Raw genomic sequence first — 13,233 nt, forward strand, 5'->3', positions numbered from 1 at the left:
AGCGTTACTTGTTCATTTTTAAAAGAGATAGGATTAGCGACTGATTGCTCCTCTTTTCGGGGAAGCAAGCAAAATTCTCTACTTTGGAGTCATATTTGCTTGTCAGCTTAGAAAGTTGAAACCACAATTTTGAACTAACGACATCTCTAATAGAATTTGGAGTGTTAAGAATGTAAATATCATAGCAGGTACGCATAATCGACCACGCTACTGAAAGAACTGTAAAAGTGCACTCACTCACAAAATGATATCACAAGGACTTTTTATCTTTCATTCTTCGATAGGGCTGCTAAATGGTTGTACAAAGAATATCAAACACTTAGAATCGTGCTGCTTGCGTATTTTATATATTTTTTTACATAATTCTCTCTAAATTACGCATTGACTCAACGACTTCCGCCTTTGCATAGAACATCTTTTTTATGTACTGAACTTTACATAAATCGAGCCGTTCGTTGGACTTACAACTAATAGATGATGAAAATGAATGTCGATGTCTCCAACAAAAAAAGAAGCGCGTGTCTAAATATGTATAGTTGTGAATGTCTTTAGGATAGTGTTTCCTGTGATAATTGCCTAGTGTGTCAAGTGGATTGTTATGCGTATGCCTAGCGGTCCCGAAATAGCACCGAATGCAGCGCATCAATGTCCACTTCCACGCCCGATGAATTCGTTGTGACCGTGCGTGAGCTGCAAATATAGAATTTCGAGATTAATAAGTTACAATACGCATGACGGCAGTAATTGAGTTTCTTTTGGGGAATGGGCGTGGCACTATATCGAATATGAAATGAAACATATTACATTCCAGCCTTGACACATAATAATGGAGGCAGTCTTGGAAAGGCACTTTAAAGTTCAGAGATGGCGAAATGCGTGGGACTTAATATTCTAAAAATAAGAAAAAAAAATTGCTGATAAGACTCACCTTGCCGAATTGGCCGAACGGTTTGACGAGTGCGGATTAACCAGAACACAGTGCATGGGCTGGCCATCAAATTCACGCTGATGGTAGGCATCGACAGCCTTCTCGGCGTGCTCCAGACTCTTGTAGATGACCTCCGCAGTGCCTGGACGAACCACATGCGCATCGTACATGGGTCCAATATCATTGAACAGCTCGCGTATGTCCGCAGTGGTGACATTAGCATGCAGATTGCTCACCAGCAAACGATAGCCGGGCTTATGATTGAGTGCAGCCAAGGGGGGTGGCGGTGGACTGCGTCTTAGTGGTCCCCCACCGCCTGTGCTGCCGCCACCACCAGCAACAACGCTAATACCCGTTGGCTGTGACCCATTCTCGTTGGCATAAATGCCATGCGAGACACGACGATCCGGCTCGCTGCCAAACAGACGGGCACGCAGCGATTCTGGTAAGTTGGCGGAAGCCACCAGGTTGCGTTGTCGTCGCTCGAATAACTGTTCGCCCGCATCCGTGTGAGTAGCAAGTGACGGTGGCAAAGCTGATCGCTCACTGCGATTGCGTATCGGTTCGTAAATGGCAAACGGATCGTTGGCGATGCTCGGGCCCGTTACGGACACCATTTCGACATCGTCCATGTCATAGCCACCGCCTCCGAATTTGAAACGCACATTGGGTCCCGGTGGTTGGCTTTTATAGTTGCTAAAGTGCAGCGTGCGACTTAGCTCCTCTGTAGGATGGGACACACGTTAAATACCATGCATGCTGTTTTCATAATCACGCCACACTTACCCTCCTCCAAGTCCTGCATATTATCATGGTCGACATAGCCGCGTGGAGCAAACGGTTGCACCGGTTTATTCAGTCTGGGCATATATGGCTGATGAGGCGGCATAGCACCGACCACCGCTTTGTAAATACCTCCGCCTCCACCACTAACACCACCACCAACGCGAACACGTGGTAGAGGTTCTTCGGGATTCCACAGGGTTTGGATGGTGCCACCCGGCTTATTCGTCATGGTTATCACACGATGTCCAAACCGCCCTTTGTGCACGCCACCCGGACCGATGGCTTCACGAACTGGAGGTGGTGGCGATTCCGCATGATGCTGCTGGCGCTCCTTTTTGCGCTCGAGCAGCACCTCGCGCGCATCGATGCCCGACTGCCGCATATTCCTGATGAGCACTTCCCGTGCATCGGTGATCTTGGCACGCGTCTTCTGAATGATCTTGTTTCGTGCATCGAAATTGCGCGCTGGAGCCGGCGACGCTTGTAACGACAATGTTTGGCCTACTGCCGGTTTTGTGGGCTTGAAGGTTTGCTTGTTCAGAAGCTTGCGTGGCTTGTTATTATTGAGGTAGCTGCGAGGAAAATAAATCACATATGCATAATTGACGGCGACAGTAGCTGTAGCAACAACAACAGAAAAAAGTGCAGCCGAGTTAAATGCAGAAGCATGCAAATCAGCGCCATTTTTTGTCATCCTAATTAACCGTAAATTTGTCATTTTCACTTACAATTTTTTGTCGCTGGGACGCCCACGCTTTCGTTCGATTATCTCGTCTAAGCTTAGTTCGATGTCCATGTTAATGTAGTACCTATGTTGCGAATACTCCCTGGAAAAATGGCAAATTAGCGCTATATCCCGCTATATATTGCCTATATCTATATTGGACGCTTTGCCTTTATAACAGTGTTCACACACCACCATAGAGTAAGTAAATTACACTAGAAATGCTCAAATGGATAAGAATGCGAATTGAAAATTATCGATAACGAAATATCGGCGATTTTTTTATACAGTGACAACGACGACTCTTATAAAAGGCATCGTATTTTGTGGCGATTGGTTGATGTATAAGACAGTTATGTAAGGTTTGGTTTTAACGGCTTTTTTCTATAATTTGAAAACAATAAAAACAGTTCTTCATAATTTAAAACCATATTATAGCTACTAACAGTACAGTATATTTTACTGGTCGGAAGGATGTCTTTAATTTTAATGAACAAATCAACAATAAGGCTGATGTAAATTAATTTTTATATGTATTAAGATGGGCGTTTTAACTGCTGACATATATTTGGCCGTATTATTAGTTTCATTTCACTTAACAACCAAAATATGGAGTTTGAACCTCAGCGCTTTGTTTTTTATTTCAATTTTATTTGCTTTATTAACAGTTAACTAATTCATATGAGAGGCAACAAAGTTTAAATTTATGTTACTCATGAAATCTTTAAACTGAGTTGGATTTGTACAGAATGGAATAAAATAATCGTTTATAAACACATGTTGCTTAATATTTGCGATTAGAATAACAATATATGAAGCTACATCAGGCAAATAATAAAAAGAAATAACATACTCGATTTTTTACCCTCTTTAGCTTGTTTCAGATGCTGCATATGCATATGTTTTGGATGCTCATGAACTGGAGTATTTGCTCTAACAAAAAAGTATCGTTTGAACATATCGTATAGCAGTTGTGGAAATATCGATATATCGATAATTTGATGTAACATCAACAACCCTTCATTTGCATAGAGCGCAGCACACAACACAAAAGCGCAGGCAAAAAAACATTAGCTGAAGGACCACAAGTTTGATTTTTTGTTTTATTTATAACAATAACCAACAAAGAGAAGGCAACGGACAAAAAACGCGCTTTAATTTTAGTTAATTTATTAGCTACTTGGTTTTTTGTTTGTGTTTTAGTGCAAAATAGTGTGCGCGTGTGATTTTGCACTAGTGTGTGTGTGTGTGCGTGTGTGTTTATTTAGTGTGCGCGCGAGTGTATAAAGATTGATTTGTGTGCTCCACGACTTTTGATGGGAAACGCGCAAACAAGGCATGAAAACAGAAGAAAAGCATCGCAAAACCAAAACTTTGGTGCAGCATCAGCAACAATATTAGATCGCCATGTATTGAATGAAGTAGTCACAGCCACCACACCAACAACAGCAATAGCGTCGACGTCAGCTTTAGTTGTGGCGGGGGAGCCAAAACAACAACAACAACAGCAGCAACAACAAACAACTACGATAACCTTTGGCTGTGGCGGCGGCAGCAAAAAAACCCTACAAAGAACGAGCAACAACGCAAACACCAATACTACAACAACCACAACACTCACCCCTTGCAGCAGCAGCAACAGCAGCAGTTACAACAACAACAACACAGCTGAAGCACAGACACTACAATCAGCTGCTGCAACCGTGATCCAGGCACCACAACAACAACGCTCGCGACAGGTTTGTAATAAATGAAGTAAATTTGTTGATTGTAGAATTTAGGGCGCGCTGATAATGAATGCTATATCGATAAATTGTGGGTACATGTGTAAATAAATCCATCCCAACATACGTGTGTATGTATGTACATATTTATGTACACAATTGTGTAGGTACATATGTATGTATGTGCCTTTCTCTTTTAGCTGCTTTGTATCTGACAGACATGGGCCAAAAGGTAACGTCATCGCCGCCGCTCTCTGTCTCTCTCTCTTCTTCATGTCGAAATTGACAAAAATGTATTGTAAGCACCCTTTACTGCGCAAGTTGATTTGAACTTGCCTTCTTTCACATCTGTCCTTGATCTCATCTGAATCTCAGAAAAATCTGCTAATGCCCCAGCTGAGTTCTATGCCCCCATCCAGCCCTCGCTCTCTTAATGCCATTCGCGCCCACTCGGTCGCTGCGTGGGTCGATCAGGCACGTGTTGAGTTTATTTAGCATAAATTGCCGCCCCACTCTTTCAATTTGCCAAGCTTGCGCTCTCATTATTGCCTTTTTGTATACTCTGTACCCGAAGGTTAAGACAGTATGCTAGTTAAGTGCGAATCTATGTAACAACCATAAAGAGCCATGGCAGACCCCGCGAATTATGAATACATACATATGTACATATGTATGTATATTTTTATTCTTGACCAGTGTGACAAGATGAGTCGAGATTACCTTATCTATCTGTTTGTCGGCATAAACTCAAGTATCTGCGAAAGTATAAGAGTTACAGCTATCAAACTTTGTGTGCAGGTTTTCCCAAGTCCGCTTGCATTCACATTCTTCTGAAGTCTAGTTATTAATATACAAATATACATATGTATGTATATACATATGTATATTGTTTTATATCATACTATTTAATTTAAGTTTTAAATATTATTAAAATACCAAAACCAAACTAATTACTGAGCCGGGTACAGAGTATATAAGAGTGGGGAACGCGCAACTCAAACATTCAACTCGTTTTTTTTCGCTGAATGAGTGACAACATTATTTCCGCATTGTTTTTTTTTTTGCGTTGCTGCGCAAATTGTAATTGTGTGAGTGTGTTCGTATGCATGTATGTGTGCTGCCCATGCCTTTTGCGCGTTATCAAATTTGTTTTGATGTTTTTGCGCGCGCTCTCCCACAATTTCGCTACGCAATTTCCGTATGCAATGTCATCATCAACCAACAATAACAACAACAGCAGAGCAGCGAAAACAACGGCAGCAGAATTAGCAGTCAAGAGCGCAATCCAATATCAATGCAGTTGAGCTAACGGTTAAAATGACGCCATCGGCCCTTTCCTCCACACCGCCAACGCGTGGCTATAATTACACTCAATATGTACGAGGGCATCAGCAAGTGCCCAAATGCTTATTTCTCAGCATATTCCGGCATACACTGGCGGCCAGAAAAATGTGCCAGACACTTAATTCAAAATCATAATAAAAGCATTTGCCGTTAATAAATTTATTCAATTGCACAAACCCAATTCTATATTTTTTCGAAAGTTTTGGCTGAAGTATATGAAAGGTTGATTTCACAATTGTAGCTTAAGCGACGGAATTGCAAAGTATAATTTTTGTCAAGCTTCTGCTCTTCGAAACGCCTGTTTCAGAAAAACCCCAAGAGATTTTGATTATTAGTTCCTTAAAGTTATTTACCTTGTTATTATTGCAATTGTGGGAAAAGTAATTTTTAAATAAAGAATTTATTGTATTCGCTATTTGAATTTATAAACCCACTGAATTGATTTAATTTTAGAAGCGCTGACCTTCTAAGGTTGCCTATTTAAACGTCCAGCGCTGTAGCTGCGCTGTTGGCTCTCTTTTAGTCGTTGCGTTGCGCTCAGCTGTTCGATCGCGGTCGCCGTTACGCAGCGTTTACTCTTTGCTGTTGGCTCGCCCGTCTGCCTTTTGCGCTGCGCTGCCTCTACTTCTGCCACTGCTTGTGCCTCGGCTTTGCAAAATAACAAATTCGCAGGCAATTTCACACGTGTCGTCGTTCACTCTCAGATCGCACGTCTGCGCCGCGACATTTTTCCTTCTAGCAATTAACGAAATTTTCGCAAATTAATCACAAGTACGTGTGTGTGTGTTTGGCGTCGCACGAAAATAAGCTAAACGGCAGACAAAGACACCAACAGCAACAGTTTAAAACAAAGGTGCACAATACACAAACAAACATACCAACAAATACTACGTACTTCCATACAAACGTGTGTGGGTGTGTGTGTGTGTACGCACAAAGATTGGCCTGAGACATAAAATAGTCCGAAGCCAGTGCGTCTGGCAAGTTCTCGATTACAGGTAGAATGAGTTGTTAACTGTTTGCGACGTTTTTACCAAACACGCCACAAGAGAAAAAAAAAAAAACAAAAATATGAGAAGAACGCGTGTTTTGCTTGACTGCCATTTTAATTAATTAAACGTAATTTATTTAGTGGAATAAATGAATTTGAAATTTGTTTATGTTTTACTTTTTGCCGAGCTCATGTTTGAGCAATACGCATTTAATTGAGTTGATCGTTGTTTAGATTTCGATTTTGTTTGGCACACACGAAACAACAAAATAAATATTCATACATACATACATACATATGTATGTATGTACATACATATGTGCCTATAAACAGAAGTATATGTATAATATAGGACTGATTCATACAGAATGGTCAGCCGGTCTAAAGAGCAAAAAAACAAACAATACACTCACCAAAGATTAAAATCAACTCAAAAAGCATCTCACGTTTCCCTCCACTCTCTCATCCTCACTCTACCTTCTCCCTCTTCTCTCTGCAGCTATCAACTTGGAGCTTGGGCAGTCTCGGAGGTGCTCGCTTGAACTGGAGCTTCTCAACAGCGCGTAATTCGTTCAGGCATCGCAACAAGGCCACGCGCAAGAGGTAAGAACGAATTATTTTCTATCGGCCGATCGGGACTTGGTACTTTTGTTTATTTCGTAAAATCGCGTTTTATTTTCATTCTGATATTAAATACATACATATGTACACAAATATTTTTGAAAGCATATACTATTGTCACCCGTTATCGCTTTTCTGTTCTACATGTATATTATATTTTATCTTTATTTTGCAGCCTGACTTCGCTCCAGGGCTCGCGACGTTCGAAGACACAATGGCACAGACCGCTGACAAATGCTATTTTTAATTCACACTTCAAGGAGTCCAGTCGCAACGAACAGTTTGATATAGAGTTATTGGTAGCTAAGGGTGCCTTTGGAGTGGTCTTCAAAGTTTTGGAGAAGAAGAGCTGCCCAGCAACAACGTCGATTACAACGAAGCAGAAAACTGCAATTGCCGCCGCCCCAACTAAAAACAGCTACGCTCTCAAAGTCCTCAAAAAATCCAAGGTATGTATATAACTAATTCTCGGATTTGGGATTCTCACTCACTCTCTCTCTCTCTCTGCCCCAATACTCAGCTCATCGAAGAGAATAGCGTGCAGCAAATCAAAGACGAGGCTGACATTCAAAAGGTGTGTGGCCATCATCCGTTTATAGTCCAGCAAATTGATCTGTGGCAGAATCGTCACAACCTGCACATCTGTATGTAGACATTTGGTAGTCAGTGTGTACACTCCTATTAAATCACCACTCATGAACTTCTTTCAGTGTCCGAATATGTGCCCAATGGCGAGCTCTTCAGCAAAATTGCCCATTTCTCCATCGATCTAGTGCGGCTGTACGTGGCCGAAATCGCGCTCGCTATCGGTGAGTTATCAAAGGCTTGGGCCAAGGAAAGGAGCGTGCGGTTAAAATCAGTCTAATAACATGAAGGTAGCAATTTAATAATAGGTTTTGCCAGAGCGAATTGATGGTATAAACATAAGTCAGCGAAAGCTTTATATTGCACATAGGACACTTTTCTGTTAAGTAATCGCAGAACTGAATAATAGTTTAGAGCAAAATGAAGTATTAAGTGGGTTAGATATTATTCAAAATACATGGTGTTCACCTTTTATATACGGCAATACGCACTAATATAGAGGCCAGTTCAGAAATATAGTTCTATCCAATAAAATGCACAAGATTAAATGTTTTGACAATTATCAGTTCAAGCTCTTGATGATGTGGTTTGTAATGGTTTGGGTTTGTGCGAAATTTTATACTTATTGCGTTCTTATCTTTCAGACTTCCTTCACAACGCTGGCATTATCTATCGCGATGCAAAGCCCGAGAATATTTTGCTAACGCAGCACTTTCACATTAAACTAACGGATTTCGGACTCAGCAAGTGGCTCAAGTTGGGGGCCACCACCCGAACCATGTGCGGCACCTTCAAATACATGGGTACGATCTAAACATTAAATTCAAAATACAACAAATACAAAAGCAAAACATTCACATACAAGTATAGGAAAATAATTAGAATTTAGAACGTCGCATGCTAAGCAAAAATAAACTTTATATATATGCCTATATATAGATATAGAAAACCAACTACAGAAACCACAACAGCAACAAAAAGAGAACAGAAAACAAGCTGAAACCAAAATGTTAAAAGGTATTACGAAACAAAGAAACTAAACAAGAAACGCACTAAACCCGAATATAAGGTGAAGAGGAGAGGAGAGGAACTGCTCATAACGTAATTGCAATTACAAATTCTACCAAACTATGTACTTTAGAATGAAATAATTAAGCAGAATGTACTCAAGAAGAACTTTAACTGGGACAGTGTGTGAAAGGAAACAATAACTATTAGGAGTTTAGAGCGAGAGAGCTACAGTTACGGATATAGCGAAAGAGAGCGAGAGGGTAGAGGAAGAGAGAGAGAGAGAGAGAGCGATTGAATGAGCGTGTACCAACAGCAGTAGCAGCAAAAAACTAAAACTTAATCTAAGCTAAGTTATAAAGTGTTGAGTAGAAACAACAACATCTGTAGCGCAACTACAGTTACAACAATAACAAAAACAACAACAATAACAACACAGGAGTAACAAGTCAGACACAATAACAATAACAACAACCAACAATCAAACACCGTAAATAGCCAACACACAAGAGAGTAACATCAATCGATTCCCCATTTAAAACACGGCATTTATTCATACATACATTCGAACTTCATTGGATCCTCAAAGACGATCACCCCTCTCCCCTCCAAAAACGATGAATGCTCGCTCGCAAGTCTTCGATCTGACCATGGAGGGTCGCCAGGTGGACGAAGCCGTGGCCAGCATCTTTCACACGGTGCTCTTTCATCGCTGCCTCGGAAAGTATATGTACACAGGAGATACCCAGTATTCAATTGGCACGGTCGGCTACACCGATGTGGACTGCGATTTCATCGACTTTACATACGTCTGCTGCACCTCAGATAGCCTCACGCGGAAGGTGAAGCGAGCCATTAATTTGTTTAGCGAGAAATTGCGCTCCAACGAGAGCTGTGGCTCCGGACAAATAAGCTTGGAGTTCTTTCAAAAAAAGAAGAATCGCTGGCCCTTTCAACAGGAGTCCATACCCTGGGAGGTGTGGACAGTGCATCTCGATCTGATCAAGCACGAGAGCGAGGATGAGCGCCAGCTTTGTCGCGAGAATGTTTCAGATCTGCTAACCGAGAAGGTTATCTATATAACAGAGCTGATGAACCGACACGACTACGTGCCGAAGACTCCTAGCCAGAGCGAGTTGGATCTGATTTTTGATACCTCGTTTCCGGATGTGCAGCCCTACTTGTTCAAATTTGATTACTCCACCTCGGGTTCGACGGCACCCTCCATGGGTAATGCCATGAAGAAGATCATCAAGGAGACGCTTGCAATGTGACTGGCTGGACCTAGACCTAGCCTCAACTTTGACCACCCGAGTGGGGTGACGCCAATGCGTGTTACTCGTGTTTTCATTTCTGTTACTCCTAATTTTGTTTGCCTAGTGATAAGTGATAAAGTTATACACCCCATAAGAACATATTTATTATTATATGGACTAGTATTGCTTTATTTGTGTTTCAAAATGCCGCCAAATTAGTGGCTAATTAAGCAACTTGTTCCCTTCTGATTACATACATGCATATAAATCTTTAGTTTAACATCCTGTATATATATATATATATATAAATAGTTAAGATAGATATACATATATGTATCTAGGTTTAACATTAACCCTTAAGTGCAAGTGAAATTCAAACGATCTGTCCCATCGTACACAAACTAGTTGCTTTACTAATAATCATACAGACTACATACATATGTACACACACACACACACACCCACACACACACCCACAGCCACTCACACTCACAAACAAAGAAACACACACCACTACCACCTACAAATATGATGCTTAAAGCTTGTTCATGCATATATATCTGAATAGAAACTTAAAACTGAATAATTTATTATATGTGTAGAGGCGTAAAAAAAAACAAAAACAAAACAAAAGCATTGCTATTAGTTCTTAATTTCTTTTCTTGTAATTAAAGAGTGTATGTGGATGCGTCTGTGTGTGAGCGAGTGTGTGTGTGGTTGTGGCTAGATAAGTTATTGTTATCTGGAATATAGGGCACGACAAGCTTTCATCTGAATAGATCTTAGGGCGTGGAAATTTGCTTGGTATGGCGCATGCACTGCGATTTCTATAGTCCGTTCTCTCTATTTGTGCGTACCTCCCCACCCCGAACCCCTAGAAAACTGCCCGGGGCCCCAGAGCACATGGTTTATTAGTAATTTTCGTTTATTATGTGTGTGGAAATATATTTGATTATTGATAACCCTAAGCCTTAGAGTTCTAAATACCTGCAATCAAAAAAGTGAAACAAGCAAAATACAATTTTATTATTATACCTACAACTTGCACATACGTACGATATATATATATATTTAACTATGTGTATATATGTATGGACCAATCGATAAACACCAAGTTTTATTTGTAACCTAAACATAGGTATATAACCAATCATACTTATACGAGTAATGACAGAAACTGAAACTAATTTTAGTGAGCGAAAAAATGGAAACTGAACTAAGTAGTACTGGATCAGAGCAAGCATACGACAAAACAAAATCATCTATATAGAAGAGCACATTTATTGTGGGAAACCCCACCAGAAACCAAATCCCAACACAAAACAACCAACAACCCCTTCAAATATCCCCCTGTTCCAATGTAAACTAAGGCACTCAATGGATTTTAATTTAGGATTTCTTTTTAAGGATATGAGAGTGGAACGAACTTGTAACATCATTTTAAATTATCAATGTAAACTATTCGAAAACTAACATCAACAATCTATCTATATAGCTATGTAAAGAGGATCATAGGGATTCGTAAATCTACATATTAAATGGCCATACTACAAGATTAAATTGGCGTTCGACTTCAAGTATGTGTGTGAAGATGTTAAGTAGCTCAGAAGATTACAAATGAGCTGATCAAATGAGATGAAGACGATGAAATGTTGTAAATAGTTGTATATGTTAAGGAGCAATTATTATGAGGACGATCAGATGATTATGATTATATGAAAAGGCATCGAAAACGCTGCCCCGGGCATTTCCATGAAGTGCAGTAGCCTAATTAAACTAGAAAACAATAAACAAACACCTGTAAACACCTGTAAGCTGTAAGAACAGTCCATTCGAGACAAATGTAAAAAATATAACCCATCAAGATGTAACTAATGTGTATGTAACTGAATGAGGATCGACAGGAGGAGCAGAAGGAGCAAGCTTGAAGGAGAGGGAGAGAGATTGTGTTGTTTCAGCATGGAAGCGTACAATATATAGCAAAAATATATATACATCTATATATAGATATATAGTATGTATATCTGTATATTTATAGGAAAAGAGCAGGAGAGTGGGAGGGAATGCACAGAGGCAGAGGGAGACGCAGCTGAAAAAATGCAAGCAAATGAAAATTGTATGTATAAATATTATTGTGATTGTACTTGTAGTGATTAAACATATAAATGTAGAGAACGTACACCCTATCTATTTATGTGTGTATATTACGATGTGTCCACGCTGTACTTTGTAAATGATCGATGTAAATTACAATTTAAATTACTGTTGTAAAATCGAAATTAAGCAGAAATAAAAACGGAACGAAATTTCAAAAAGTTATAAAGCGCCTTATACTTTATTCTTCCCTTTTTCCTCTTCAATCTGTTAATATCACATTGTCCTTGTTTCATTGTTATTTTTTGTTTTGTTTTTTTATTTGTTCGCCTTTCTTCTCAATTATGCACCATACACTTCATAACCTACTAGTAGCATTATAATTTTATGCTTATTTTCTTTATACGTGGGGGTGGTAAAAACAGTTTCTCCTCTCATTGCAGCGCCCGAAATCCTGAAAGGTGAACCCTACGGCCATGCTGTGGACTGGTGGGCTCTGGGCGTCATTGTCTGCCAGATGTTTACGCAAAAGGTGAGTCAAATTTCTAATTTCGATTCTGTGATAAGAGGGAGTTACCTGTGAAATATGTATATACAAGTACATTTACATATATAGTAAACTTTATTTATTTGTCGACAAACAGAGCTGTCGATGTGAGAACAAAAATCAAAACAATGCAGAACTTGTACTTAGCCCTGTTCGGCACTTGGTGCCAAGAAATATCTTATCGAGGCCAAATTTTAATTGCCAATTGTTACTATTTACAGACTGGTTATAAATTTGTTTATAGACTGGTTCTACTTTGCGATCTCATATAAGTCGCGGCCACTAAATACAAAACAGCATCATTTGTTTGTAAGAGCGGAGTTGGGAGGAAAGTACAAACTGAAAGATAAGAAATATTAATTGCAAAGTGCTGCTTCTACACGGGTATGTCGGGGTCACTAAAAATTAACCGACAGGGAAGTATAATTCCCATGTCTAAACAGGTTATTTGCAAAACTAATTCAATTCAATTTTGTACATTTTGACGACGTTACCCTTTTCTATCGGTACCTTTGAAAAGAACAAGCAATCCATCAATCAATGTGACATAACAACTGGTTTTGTAAATAGTTTCGAGAAATCTTAGGAACTGGCTGGCAATTGTTTCCAACTTTGAGGAAACAGT

The 13,233-nt window shown here is 39.8% G+C and overlaps 3 protein-coding genes across 4 annotated transcripts in view; 2 read left to right on the forward strand and 1 right to left on the reverse strand.

Moving 5' to 3' along the window:
• Nucleotides 1–325: 325 nt before the first annotated feature.
• LOC115629599 lies at nucleotides 326–2,617 on the reverse strand. Its single transcript, XM_030526090.1, has 4 exons — nucleotides 2,443–2,617; nucleotides 1,715–2,286; nucleotides 929–1,652; nucleotides 326–690 (listed from the first exon to the last, which is right to left on the reverse strand). Exons 1-4 carry the CDS (start codon nucleotides 2,508–2,510, stop codon nucleotides 609–611), a joined length of 1,446 nt encoding a protein of 481 aa, XP_030381950.1. The 5' UTR covers nucleotides 2,511–2,617; the 3' UTR covers nucleotides 326–608.
• Nucleotides 2,618–3,569: 952 nt separating this feature from the next.
• The window catches only part of LOC115629623 (serine/threonine-protein kinase S6KL), a 32,916-nt gene continuing 23,252 nt past the window's right edge, over nucleotides 3,570–13,233 (forward strand). The window contains exons 1-7 of one of the 2 annotated variants that reach the window (XM_030526123.1): nucleotides 3,570–4,177; nucleotides 6,997–7,100; nucleotides 7,294–7,567; nucleotides 7,639–7,762; nucleotides 7,829–7,927; nucleotides 8,348–8,506; nucleotides 12,006–12,286. In XM_030526123.1, the coding sequence (XP_030381983.1) occupies nucleotides 3,755–4,177; nucleotides 6,997–7,100; nucleotides 7,294–7,567; nucleotides 7,639–7,762; nucleotides 7,829–7,927; nucleotides 8,348–8,506; nucleotides 12,006–12,124 (1,302 nt within the window). In that variant the 5' untranslated portion in view covers nucleotides 3,570–3,754 and the 3' untranslated portion in view covers nucleotides 12,125–12,286. Of the gene's footprint in view, nucleotides 4,178–6,996; nucleotides 7,101–7,293; nucleotides 7,568–7,638; nucleotides 7,763–7,828; nucleotides 7,928–8,347; nucleotides 8,507–12,005; nucleotides 12,287–12,504; nucleotides 12,594–13,233 lie in introns of those variants that run through there. The other variant, XM_030526122.1, reaches the window with a different exon arrangement.
• On the forward strand, nucleotides 8,513–12,286 carry LOC115629625 (autophagy-related protein 101). Its single transcript, XM_030526126.1, has one exon. The coding sequence runs from the start codon at nucleotides 9,329–9,331 to the stop codon at nucleotides 9,983–9,985; it is 657 nt and encodes a 218-aa protein (XP_030381986.1). The 5' UTR covers nucleotides 8,513–9,328; the 3' UTR covers nucleotides 9,986–12,286.

The sequence above is a fragment of the Scaptodrosophila lebanonensis genome, unplaced genomic scaffold, assembly GCF_003285725.1.
Source record: "Scaptodrosophila lebanonensis strain 11010-0011.00,11010-0021.00 unplaced genomic scaffold, SlebRS2 tig00000159-arrow-arrow-pilon, whole genome shotgun sequence".
Taxonomy (NCBI): Eukaryota; Metazoa; Arthropoda; class Insecta; order Diptera; family Drosophilidae; genus Scaptodrosophila; species Scaptodrosophila lebanonensis.